General features: G+C 40.4%; 1 protein-coding gene across 1 annotated transcript in view; it reads left to right on the top strand.

Annotated features, from left to right (window-relative positions):
• The first annotated feature begins 16 nt into the window (after positions 1-16).
• LOC104929252 (transcription and mRNA export factor ENY2-2) overlaps positions 17-13,685 on the top strand; it is a 16,428-nt gene continuing 2,759 nt past the window's right edge. The window contains exons 1-2 of the mRNA XM_027286702.1: positions 17-140; positions 233-308. Of these exons, the coding sequence (XP_027142503.1) occupies positions 241-308 (68 nt within the window). The 5' untranslated portion in view covers positions 17-140; positions 233-240. The remainder of the gene's footprint in view (positions 141-232; positions 309-13,685) is intronic.

The raw sequence follows: 13,685 nt of genomic DNA, 5'->3' as shown, positions 1-13,685 counted from the left end.
TATATGTATATATCTGTGGCGTAGTTAGTTTTAAGGAACATTTCCCGCCGCCAAAGCGGAACCTTTAAGCGTTTAACGTTTAATACACGGCGCGCTCATGTAAAGGGACCGTGTGTGTGTGTTCCCCCAGCTGATCAAAGGTAACGTCCTCCGGGGAGCTCGCGGGATTAAACACCTGTTTAAAACATTACCTGGAAACTGCTGAACCCAAACGTGTGTGTGTTTGTTTCAGGACGGATCATGAGCAAAGACTCGCAGATGAGGGCGGCAATCAACCAGAAGCTGATCGAGATGGGGGAGCGCGAGCGGTAAGCGACTCCGTCTGCCGGTCTGCCGGTCTGCCGGTCTGCCGGTCTGCCGGTGAGCCGGTGAGCCGGTGCTCGGTGAGCCGGTGCTCGGTGAGCCGGTGCTCGGTGAGCCGGTCTGTCGGTCAGCCGGTTCTCGGTGAGCCGGTTCTCGGTCTGTCGGTGCTCGGTGAGCCGCTGCTCGGTGAGCCGGTGCTCGGTGACAGTTTGAATCATGTCAGCCTTTAATGTGTCCGCAGGTTGAAGGAGCTGCTCAGGGCCAAGCTGGTGGAGTGTGGGTGGAAGGAAATCAGCCTCAAAGCACACTGCAAAGGTGTTGGGGTGTGGTGTGGTGTGTGTGTGTGTGTGTGGGTGTGTGTGGTGTGTGGTGTGTTGGTGTGTGTGTGTGGTGTGTGCGCGCGCTCTCTGCCATGTCTTGTGATCACGAACCTGTTTTTGTCCAATGTGAATCAAGAGAAGGGCTGGAGCATGTCACCGTGGGACCGGTCCAGAAGTCACACCGAAAGCAGAGGTAACACAGTTTCACACACATGTTCACAAGGTAACACACACATGTTCCACGAGAGGTAAACACATGTCACACACATGTTCACACACATGTTCACACACATGTTCACAGAGGTGACACAAATGTTTCACAGAGGTGACACACAGTGTTCACAGAGGTGACACACAATGTTCAACAGAGGTGACACACAATGTTTCACAGAGGTGACAAACAAGTGTTTCACAGAGGTGACACTGTCACAACATGTTCACAGAGGTGACACACATGTTTCACAGAGGTGACACACATTTCACAGAGGTGACACACTGTTCACAGAGGTGACACAACAATGTTCACAGAGGTGACACAATGTTTCACAGAGGTGACCGTGTTCACACACAGGTTCACAGAGGTGACACAAGTGTGTTCACAAGGTGACACAATGTTCACAGAGGTGACACAGGTCACGAGGTGAACATGTTACAGAGGTGACACATGTTAATGTGCAAACAGACAGCAGGGGGTGGAAGAAGTGCAGACATGATGAGCAGAGCTGTTACTGCTAGCCTGACTTCATCAGGGCAGGTGGATGAAGACGTCAGAACACACACAAGCGTCATTTAAGTCCTGGTTGGGTTTTAAAGAGGTACCATGTGATTGTTGGACTGATTCTGATTAAATGTAATGAAGTAAGGCTTAATGGACATGATATAAAATGAATAGATAGATAGATAGATAGAAGATAGATAGATAGATAGATAACTGTGTTAAGAAGTGAAACCTGTGCTCAACATCTACACACAAGACATAAGAAAAGAAAGTGACTGTAGAAATAAAAAAGAGATAGAACTATAAATGGAGATAACAGACTGTGTACAACATAATATAATTATAAATCAAGTACATGCAAAGTAAAACATTTAAAACAGCTGTCACCATAAAAAGGACTGTTTATTTGATTGAACGGTGCATAACAAATATGACGTCTTGGCTTTGCATATTTCAGCCGTTAATGAAGAGCGGGAACAAGCTGAAGCAGAATATGTAGTGAGACTTAAACTAGTACGAGACAGTCTAACAATCAAATAAATAATGTTGCATTTGCTCATTTCCATCTGTTTGTGTCAATGTCGGACATAGAAATAGAGACGGCTGCTTTGGTCGTCTGTGTTGGCTCAGCTCTTTCGGTACAGTCAGAGGCTGTTTGAACGTGCGTCAGAGCATTATGTGTCGAGTCGTGTGTGGGATTTTATTGATTTATTAATGTTCTTCTTTTCAGGTGATTATCCACAAGTAGTTTGAATATTTTATTCATTTCTGTCATATTCTGTAAACAGAGCTCCATAAATCTGACACATTGGACCCTGTCTTGTTGTATTAGTTATATATATACTTTTTTTTTTTCCTAACCACTGTGTGTTCTCTCCTCTCCTGCGCAACACTCGTACCAGACAGCGTGAAGAAAGAGCTCCTGCAGAGAATCAGAGCTTTTTCTAGCTCAACACGCAACCTTGTGAATGAGCCGATCGCGGTCTAGACATTTTTTTACTCACTGTAGATCCACAATTAAAATGCAAACTGATGTTTGTTCTCATTGTGAGCAATGCTGAAGTGTTATTTTTTTATTTTGTATTGTGTGTTTTCATATTGATTTTAGTTTGTTTGCAGCAGTTTTGGAAAAAAAAAATAAAGTCATGCCTATTTGGTCATTTGGAGTCCTGATGTTTTCTTTAATAGTCACCGAAGATCCTGATTCATTTTTACATTTATTTTCTTTCAACCAAAAAAATGCAGAGAGAGTTTTTCTCTCTCCACAGACATGATGGCACGATGACTGAGTAGATTTGTGCTAAAAATAAGACTGTGGGACGGTTTGCAGACACGTCATCGTCTCCCTCTCATACCCATGTGAGGCCCTAATTAGGATGTTAGAAAGAAGACAGACATTGTTGGAGTAAATATTTTTTAATGTTATCACGGAGTGCTTTATATATTATTGCAATATTTATTTAACTTACTGATAAATGTGCATTTGTAAAAATACAAATTAAATATATTTCTATGTTTTTAGGTAGTGGAATGTCTTCAGTGTATACATTACTTTAAGAAAGTACTTTCTTAAAGTAAATGTACTTTCCTAAAGTAAATTTTATTTCCTGAAGAAAATCAAATCTATTTCTTCTGGGTTCAGATACATCCGGACATGAGCTCATGATGCTACTGTTACGCAATTTGTTCTTTGTTCGGAATTGTACTTTCTTAGTAATTTTTCACAGAGGAAGTTGAGCAACATGTCTACATCACTGCTGGAACCGCTGGACAACATATCTGCCCATGTTCCTTTTCTATTCAAACGTCATGGAAAAAAGCAACCTGACAGTTAAAGAAGTGATGAGGGTTATTATTTTTAAAATTACAAGAGTTTTTAGTTTTGGTGCGTGGGAAGTGTGAGAGCGTTGTGTGTGGCTGCATGTGCTTGTTGTTATGTATGATGGCCATCAGTGCCTGGTTTTGCCAGCACTCTAGAACAGACCACATAAGTGGGAGATGCCCATGAACAGTCCCGGTCCGAAAGCTGTTGAAAGAACGGTCAGCAGCCAACATATATATTATATACCATAAATGAATAAATGTGAGTTAATCTGAATTGATTTAAACTGCATATTAGCATTACTGGACTATTATTAACAGAATACCTAAATGTTGGAAGTTTCTGCAAATTGAGATCACTTGCTTTGTGAAATTCAGTAAATCATTAAATAAGAGAATACAATATTTGCTTCTTTGCCAAGAGTTAGATCAAATCTAATCTCACTTTAACATATTACTTCTTGTTGATTATTTCGTACAACACTTGAAATGTAAAAACTGGAGCTCACGGCTCCCAGCCTAGAAATAGTCACAAACTAATTATTTCTTTTACTATCGATTAAAATATTTGTTTTGGCCATTTTAAAGCATTTTTAGGACACGTAGCAATATAAGGTTGTGGACATGTTTGTCTTTTATTTTTACATGAAGTGGCTCACAGAGAACGACCGAATTGTTTATGATGAAAATAATTTGGAAAATACCTTTCTGTTTAAACGCCTCCACGACTTCTCAACTTAATATTTGACCAAACAACATAATCCACTCCTAAGTTTAAAAATGAGGCTTCAGATGTGCACCACAACTGCCTCAAGATCGATGATTTGCTGACTTGCTGTTTTGTTGTGTTGATACTTCTCATTTTATATACTAATATCTTGAATATTGAATCAAGCACAAATCAAACAACTTGTTGCTTTACTTCTCGATCACATGCTCCATAGTTAGTCTCCCAACAAAATGCTCTGGCCTCATCGTCTCCTTCATCATTTGACAACATGATGATGGTTTAAACTAAAAATAACAGCAAGGGAAAGAATCAAGAACTACTATTTCTTCTCAACCAAAGAGTCGAGTTCTGCGTTGTTCTCATGGAGGTTATGTAAAGGGGCAGTTAGTGTTTCCGACCAGAGGCACCTGTGAGCAAAAATGGTGACGTGAATGCAGTCAAACATTATTATTATACATGTAAGGGTAAAAAAAATGAAATAGAAATATAGAAAGGAAGAAGAAATATATCCAATGCATAATATGAAGTATACTGGGTAATATCTTTCACAAAGGACTAAAGCATTGTGTTCTCATGGAGCCCATACTTCAAACACCATATCATCTGGAAATTCAAGACCAATTTGCCGACCTTCACTATCAAACATTCTCAGTATATTAATATTTTTATCAAAAGAAGATAGAAAAATATTGGAGAAGCTTGAGGACATGAGTTTCCATACAAACATACATCTGTTCATCTGACTTGTTTGCCCTCCACTTCTGTATTCAGAAGGAGAAAGCGGTGCTGGGCTCACTGTGACTGAGCCTGCCATATTTCCCCCATCTGCCACCCTAGAGACTAAAAGGAGGTGAGAGGAGGAGACGTATAAGATTCTGATCTAATTTCTCACTACCCCATATTTCTCTCACTCGTCAACTCATCAGATTTATCAACTTTAGCAAGTCCTGTCTGACTAGCTGTGTTTGACTGAGACTTTTGCTGTGTAAGTAGTAAAAGTATTAATCCTCATTTGACCTCTAGACTTACGTTTTAACTTTACTTTGACTTTTCTTTTGTTACATTTTGGAGAGGATAGTTGGTGGCACCACTGCCTTCGCAATGATGTATTTTTCTTAAGAAAGGAAATGATGTATTCTCATTATGGTTAGATGACTAATGTGAGATAACAGGAGGTCACTGTAATAGTCAACTGCTGTGGCCCTCCATTCAGTTTGAGAAGCACCAGGTTCCAGGAACATCCACACTGTTAAATAAAGTCCATAACAGTTAATAAAACTAAATAAATAACAAATAGATTTGAATAATACTAACTTCTTCTGTTTCTGTTTAAAGATGTTCTCTAATGCTCAGAATATGACCGACCTGGGGCCTGGACCTCTCTGGTAGTGATGTGATATGTTGCTCACACTTTACTGCATCATTATTAATTCTCGATTAATGTGATTAATGTCTGTAATTCTATTGAATTAAATCATATAATGACGGTCCCTGAGGCCTTCCCATTCAGCGGCCTGATGGTTGGGGTTGGGTTGAGTTGAGCAACAACTGGTGGCAGTCAGCCAGTCTCACACTAATCATTATGTTATTTAAGAATTAGAGAAAAGAATCCAACACCACAATGCACCAATGAACATGTGTACACGGTTTATCGTGTGCGTGTTATTTATATGCAGGCAACAGCAGAGAGGTGTGAACAGGACGACATCAAAGTGTTTTGTTCATTGTGATGAACACGGAAAAGCATAAAGCTGTTCCAATGACTTTGTATCACTGATGCAATGTAACTAAGACATTTACTCAAGTACAGCACTTAAGTACGGAGCCCTAAGCGGTCATTCATTTATTTCTGGTGATAACAAGTTCATTTCATTTGTTTTCTTGAGATCTCCAGTTATTTATACATGTTTCACAATAAAAATGTATGATCATTTTCATAAAATCAAAAAACTTTGTTTTCCCAAGATAAACAGTATAATTAATATGAGATCCTATGGTCTATATATAAAATATGTATTCATCTTAAGGAAAACATTCTGAGTCAGCGATGCCAGAGGAGAATGCTGCATTTGCAATGATTTCATATATGACTTCTTTGGATTCCTGAGTATCAAATGAATAGTGTTTATCCTGGATGAACAACATTAATGAATAAATGATAAATAAAAACAAACGGAGGAAGTAAAATGTTGTTTTCCTTTCTTTATTGCTTTCATGTCCATTCTTTTCTGCTTCTTTCCACAACAAGTATTGATTATTCAGATTGAGAATTGTTAAGATTATTAAATTTTCACCAGACTAATAATAATCTAGATGTTTTAGTACATTTTCCTGATTATTACTGATAATTGATACTATTTTTTTTAGACAGGTTTTACTTCTTTGAAGTAAAGAATCTCAACCACTTTTTCTCATCACGCCTGACAGATAATCTTGTTATATGATTTCTCCTGCTCCTCGTCGCTTCCTTCATTTTAGATTTCCCGTCCCATGAAGTTACTCATCGTGCTTTCCCTCACCCCTGAACTTTACTCTCTTACTGGAAACTGAACAGTCCGGCAAGGCTAGCTTTGGTTTCTTCAGCACAGATGTAGAGACATTGGTTCAGCCAGGAGTCGCCTCCTCCTCGCCGGTGTTCAGGTGGAGAGGCGGAAACACCGAGCGGACTATAAAAGGTGTAATTGGTCCGTGCCCCGCGCGCACAGACAGCTCCCTCTCTACCTCACGAGCAACCTTGATTATAAACTAGTGAACGCTTTCAACAGTGTAGCCTTACGTTCACAGTGTTAGTTACACTTGTCACAGGTGTGTAGCTTTTAATCATCGTTTCAACAGGTGTGTCGCTTGTAATCACGTTTTAAACAGGTGTGTAGCTTTAAATCACTGTTTTGCAACAGTGTGTAGCTTTACACATCATTGTTTTCAACAGGGTGTGTAGCTTTTTATCACATGTTTGTGACGTGTACCGATTTATGCATGAAACTATAAATCTAGAATCTCACACGGTGATCTGTGTCTGTCTTGGGTCCTGGTCTCTCTTATGTTTTGTCCGCTGTGTTGCCTCTTTGTTACTGTTGTGAAACACGTTGAGAAAAACCTCTGTGTTTAAATGTACAGACAGCAGACTGCAGCTGGAGGCAGCGAAAAATCTGTAGAAACTCCAGGATGGAGCTGAAAGCCGGCGCTCTCCTCCATCGCACTTTGCTGCTGCTTGCGAAGTAGACCGGATGCACAACTACAAAATAAATAAATAAATATAAAATAAACAATAAATCTGCTTTTTTTTTAATCTACAAGATGAAGTTTTACTTCCAACACAGTTCCCCCTCAGCCCACTTGCTCAGCTAGTAAATGTTAAACGTTTTTACATTTAAGGTGCTCAGCGCATGCACTATGAAGCCACCGAGGACGCTTCAATGGAGCGACACGGCTGCACCCATTGAGGAGACTGTAAGAGGCTCCGATAGATGTCACAGTTATAATGATGCTACATGAGGATGGAGACCCTGATCTCAGGGTGCAAAGGTGTTTTTATCTTCATTTCAACAATATGAAAACCAGTGTTTTGTGCAAGGACCAACAACATAAGAACACATGCAGACAGGATACACTAGTGCACAATTCAAAAACAAATGTGGTTACGTGTCATACTGTAAGTAGTATGTATGTGTACAACATGCGTACCATATGACGATATACAGTAATATTATCATTAGGTATTATATGCAAAAAGGCACAAAAAATAACCCTATAATGATATTAATAATTTCGACATAACCAGTAAGCTTGTATTCATCGATATAAGAGATGGCAGAGATTCGGTGAAGAGGTAGCTGCAGTACTGGGATGCTGTGCAAAAGGACTTCTAAGATTTTCTAACACGTGGCTGGCTTCAGCTAACTAATTTTCACCTGTTTTTGACGCTAAACGATTCATCCCAGAAAATAACTGCAATAAGTTGTTTTGGTTTGTTTTGTTTTTTGCAGGTTTCGCCCAGGAGAATCAGTTCCAGCTGAATCCAGCCGACGACAACGGTTTGGCAACCGCGTGACGCTGGTGTCATGACACCCTGTCAGTGCCCTTGACGTGAGAGAGAGACTTCACACCCGGCAAACAGGTCATGTGTTACCCAGGTATCTAGCACTATATTTTATACACAAGAAGTCATCATGCATATATTTATCTAAACTGATGTATGAATCTGTCCATTGCCAGAGCCATGCCAAAGGATCCAGTATGTGGTCAATGTCCAGTGTGGATGGTTTCCCATTCCTGACAGTAGTTATATGCAGAGGCAATTACAAATCTACCACTGGCAAGCGTCTATTAGTTGGCAGCGAATGCAGACCTCACCTAAACAAGTCTAGTTTTGATGGTTTTCAACCTTGTTACTGGTAAATCTCCTCAGACTGTCCTGGTCATCCACACCTTCTATGGTGAGTCTGGATCCATGTCAGTGGTCCCCCAGGTAAACGTCTTACTTCTATAATATGCAATTCATCCCAGAGTCCTTTGAACTTGACATAAAGCACTTCAAAATCCTGCATGCACTTTGGTGACAACACGAGGGTTGATTTGCACGGATGTGTACTGGAAGCAACACTGCTTGAGCCTCCAACGCCTGAACAGGTCAGATTCCCTTGAGGTAACAAAATAAATAATTAATAAACCTTTTCGCAACAGTCATATTACTGTAAAGTGAATTTAGTACTCACTCAAGCAGATGAGGGAAATCTGCATCTTTAATTCATCAATCTTTGGATCATTTGAAGAAAATTAAGACTGACTTCTTTACTTTGAAAAATTTCAAACCATGTACCTTGTAATGTGTACTTGTACCTGTGTAATATTGACTACATTTGACTATTTGTTGGCAGATCCACATGGGAGGGATTGCCATGCGAGCTGATGTAAACCAAATTCAATGAACTGTGAGTACATGGTACATAAAAGTAAGATACTTAAGTAACTGATCAGTTTTATGATTTTTTATGGAACTAGCTTTTCATGTTTCTAAAGATATAAATAACACAACGCGACAATGACAGGATCCTGGTGGGGATAAAACATGAGCTGCAAGGATGACGGGGACGTAATGTGGGGTAAGCTGGTTTTCTTTCATTACAGCTCATCTTAAAGTAATATTTCAAAAAAGATGAATTTCTGAAACTGTACAAACTGTAATTTCCAACGGCGCATCACAACCTGAGACTACATTCTTGATTCTGATGTTGGGAAGGGAACATTTATTTATAATATCACATTTTACACGCTATTCAGCTTTAAGATGTGCAATACATACAGCTGTTCTAACGACTGGGTGTGCTTCTTGACTTTTGGTTCTTGTATGAATAATCAATATTTATTATTTTCTTATAAATCTTTAGAGTTTGCAGAAGGAACTTTTTACGGGTCACAATATCCCGGACAAGCTCGTCCATGTTTCAGACTTTGCCGGTTCGTAGACGGAAGACCTTTTGTTCTCAATTAACTGAGATACTTCTTGAGTAGTAGTATTTCTATTACATTGAAATTTGTCTTTTGTCCAGAGGTGACGGGAGTCCCCCTCCAATGGTAGCGTCAATGCGGTGGAAAACCCTGTTGACCATCCAACGGCCGCTTCTTCGACAAACACGATCGCCCAGCACGTTTCTCGTCGGAGGTAATACCAAAAATCCGGCCACCTGTAGGCTGCTTTCTCTGCAACTGATCATTACACATGACCTGGATATTGTTTTCCACCAGTCAAAGTGTTCAGCTATGGAAGATGAATGTCGTGCGTCTCCATGAAACAAAACAATTGTTTGGGCCTGAAAGTCACGCATGGTGATACTCCTTTTTTACCACGACAGAAGGCACGGCAGACAGGAATCTTCCAAAAGCTTAGCGGCACACAGACCGTGACATGCGAGCTCTGAGGTGTTTGTTAGGACTTCATGAGTCATTACATGTCCGTAGGGATTCCAAGTTACAGCACAAGTCTGAACAGTTAGAAGTTTCTGATTCAAAAATTTAAAAATCTGGATTTAAGCATGAAAATCACAATGAATACTATTCTACTGATGATTCAATTTAGGAATTCATGACTTAAAGGACACAGGATACAGAATCCAGCATAGTAATGAAGTCCAAACATCCAGTAAATACATTTATCTCATCTGTTTTTTTCAGACCTCTTGTCATGCTATGAAATTCATAATTACTGTGAAGGCATGTCAAGTCATATAGTCTTATAGCCTTTACTTTACTTCCATGCTGCTGCAGTTAGAAAACTTAGATCACATAGTAATAAAATTGTATTTTTACATTTCTAGCATGTAACAACATCGAAGAAAAAGAAGAAAGTTTAATTTCTACACAGGCGAGTTACACACTCTGTTTTTCTTTTGAATCTTTTATTTTAAAGTTTAAAATTTGTCGAGCTCAAAAATCTTAAAATTGTGTCACAACAGCAAAGAGCAGGAGAAAATAGCACCAAATATTGCCTTTTTTTGTAGCAGTCTACAGTCAACTGGTTTGTGTGTTTGATTATCATGAGGCCTGATTAAATTACTTTACTAGAAAGAATTGTATTTTTTTATGCACCTGACTGGAAACCACTGAATGAACCCAAAACACAATGAAACAGGAAGAATAACACCAAAGTGGTGTTGTAAACAAAATACAACAAAATATTGTGAGTGTTAGGGAGAATACTTTAACACCTTCAAAGCTCAGGCATACAGTACATATCTCCGCAGTGTTGTCCGGTCTGACATGTGAGTAGGATAATTAGTCTGTTGAAAGGTTAACGTGAAGAGTTAACTTGCTTTTTTTCGGCCTTGCCCTTGTGAAATCCCGGAGTGTGTCCGATGAGAAGCATCACTGTGCAGGACTGCCAGACAAGACATGACATATGAAGACTGACCGTCACCCAGGTGAACACCATCCGTATTCTTCATTATCAAACAACACGTTTGCATCAGTTGACACGTTTGATCACTGAGAAGAATTTAAAGCACCGTCAACAAAGCTGATGTCACAAGCTGTTGGTGGTTCATCCCGGTACTTGTCAAGTTCATCGGGTATCGCGGTGGTGGATGTGCTGTGACCGGTGACCGAGCATAAATCTGTTACATATTTCTGATTGTGCAGCATAGAAAAGACCCACAACGAATTGAACATGGAAAGCAGACAAAACAGAAACCCGTTTTCCTTTTTTACATCATGCCTGATTACTTTAAACTATATTTAACATTTCTTAGTTTAATAACTTGATACAATTACAGTGGAAACCTGTTGGCAAATAATTTATAAAGTCAAATTTTATTTATCTATGAACTCATATTACGTGAGTTAGATTGTCTTAAAGAAAATTTGTCATATACGACAAAGAAAAGATGATAAAATAATCGCTTGTTTGAATTTTCTGCTGGTCAACTATGATCAGTCGCTTAAATCGTTTCATCTGGGATTTTGATACAACCCGCGATTAAGTTCCAGGTGGAAGAGGCATAAAGAACCGGAGGTGTGGAACACTCACGAACCCCGCTTACCTGAATGGACATTTAACTACAATGAAAACACACAATGGCAACTGGACAAATTGGATCGATCCCTGCCCTACGTCTTTCCATGACATTGCTTACTCAGTGGACGATCCAAAGGCTTCTTTTGTCCCTCCAACCAGCAGCAACCCTAAACTACACCTTTACATCAACTGTGATGACCGATGCGTACCCTCTACCTCAGCAATCCGCCGCCCAAGAAGTAAGGTACGGACGGAGAGTTACTTTAAAATGAACAAGAAATCATTCATAATCATAATTAAAGACAACCTCAGAAATTCAGGTTATGTATGTGTATAATTTTTTTTCTACAACCTCCACTTCAGGTTAAAATTGCATACCAGCCATATTATGTCCGAGATTTCACTCAGCTGGAATCCAAGAAGTCTGAAGTAATGTGCTCTCGGGGAGGAAAACCGTAAGTATGAGAATTAGCGGCACTGTCTTCGTTGTTTAGCTGTGATGACTATAAAACTTTTCAAACAACTTTTTTCTTAGCTACTTACTACGCGTGAAATGCTGTTTCAAGCCTATGGCAGCAAGCTACGCCAACATCTGCACTGTGTTCAAACACGAGAGACTCCCCGTTAAACAGAGGCCCAGAGTGACCGACGCCGAATGAGGGTTCAGCTGTATCTTGGGCTGCACTATGAAGTGTTTGAATGAGGAACAGGTAATGGAAGTGTTGGGCTGTTGCCTACCAAATGCTTTTGTTCTGTTAAACCATCAACAGACTGCTCTGCCTGACTACAAAATGGGGAAAATATTACAGCAGTACTACCTTTTACCAACTAGGTCCACCTTTTTTTCTCATTTCCTGTACTCGCCTTGGCTCTCTCTCTGGTTGCACAGTGTGGTCACCTTTGAAAACTTGCCCGGCAGCGTCACGGCGGTCAAAGAGTCCAGAAGGTTTACTGTTAGCAGCGCGTAGCCCATCTTTGTGGCGAGCACATTCTGTCAGCCTGGGCTAACGGAGATGCAAAGACTGGTAACTGTTTCACATCATCTTATTGCATTGGTGTCATACACTGTAAGGCATTATGTTTGTTCATGGGCTTTGCTTTTTAACCTTTAGGAAAGGCCGCTTCGTAGCGACTCGCTGATCTGGTGGAAGGCAGCCTTGAACAGCCTTTGGTCCATCAAACCCACACAGTCCGCAGGGTAACCAAAACAGGACGATAGTCAAGGATCCGCACTTCAATCATCACCGTCACATTCAATTCCTGTCAGAGGTATTGAAGGGACAGAAAGTAGCCAGTCCAGGAGAAAGCTGGGTGTCGTTAAACTACTGTAATACTGGCAATAAGATCAATCTGTCAATTTTTGACTACAGGGACGTCAACCTCTGCATATGAGGCTTCTGGTTCCACCAACATCACTGTTGTTTGAGGTGACAAAGGGGAAACAAGTGACATGAGACGTTCACTCTGTTCTGGGGGGGAAGCCCGACATACCCAGCCCCCTCACTGCAAAGGGAAACGAGGTCGGTTGTGTAAAAAATAATGTTTGGACTGAAGGGATTGGCAGATGTGGCAGCCTGTGCTGTGTAGAAACAAGACCAACATCCAGCTTGTGTGGATTTGTGAACAGGTTCAGGGGCGGCTCTGGAGCCACGATGAAGGCCGAGTGGCCCGGTGAGATCCTTGACAACTGAAGGACCGACGTGAAGTACTTCAAATGACTTTTGAAAATGACAACCTCAGGTCAGTGAGGGACAGATTTGCACTGAAATGTGTGTCTGTAACACTTTCAACAACGTCTGATTTTAAGATTGGTCACCATGTTGTGATTTCTTGCACTCACAGTTTCACCCACACTGCTGAAAAAGGGACCTCCAGTGAAGAACTCTGGTTTCCCTTCTGTGGCCATTGGTCTCTGAAGAACGTGAGTCCGTTTCAAGGACAGTTTACACCAAAGTTGTCTGGTGGCAACTATGGGCAATTTTTTGGACAAGGTTTTAAACGGTAAAATCCCACAAGATGGTTTATTTATTGTACTTTTTGTTCATTTTTTAATTCACACTTCAAATGGACAAACGGATGTTAGAGTTTTTCATAAATGTGAAGTGTTGGATCCGTGTGTAGTAAACCCATCCTTGAGCTTTTGCTTTGCATACAAGGGGATGTTTAAAGAATGAATTGGGATGAAGTTTCACTTAAAAACCGCAACACCCAAGGCCAAACCAAGACCCGCGACCGCAAAGATCATCACTGTCTTCACGAAGAGCCAAATGTCAGGTAAAAATA

This window comes from Larimichthys crocea, chromosome XIII (assembly GCF_000972845.2).
Source record: "Larimichthys crocea isolate SSNF chromosome XIII, L_crocea_2.0, whole genome shotgun sequence".
Classification (NCBI taxonomy): domain Eukaryota; kingdom Metazoa; phylum Chordata; class Actinopteri; family Sciaenidae; genus Larimichthys; species Larimichthys crocea.
The sequence above is the reverse complement of the archived record's forward strand: the minus strand, read 5'-3'. Positions and strand labels throughout refer to the sequence as shown.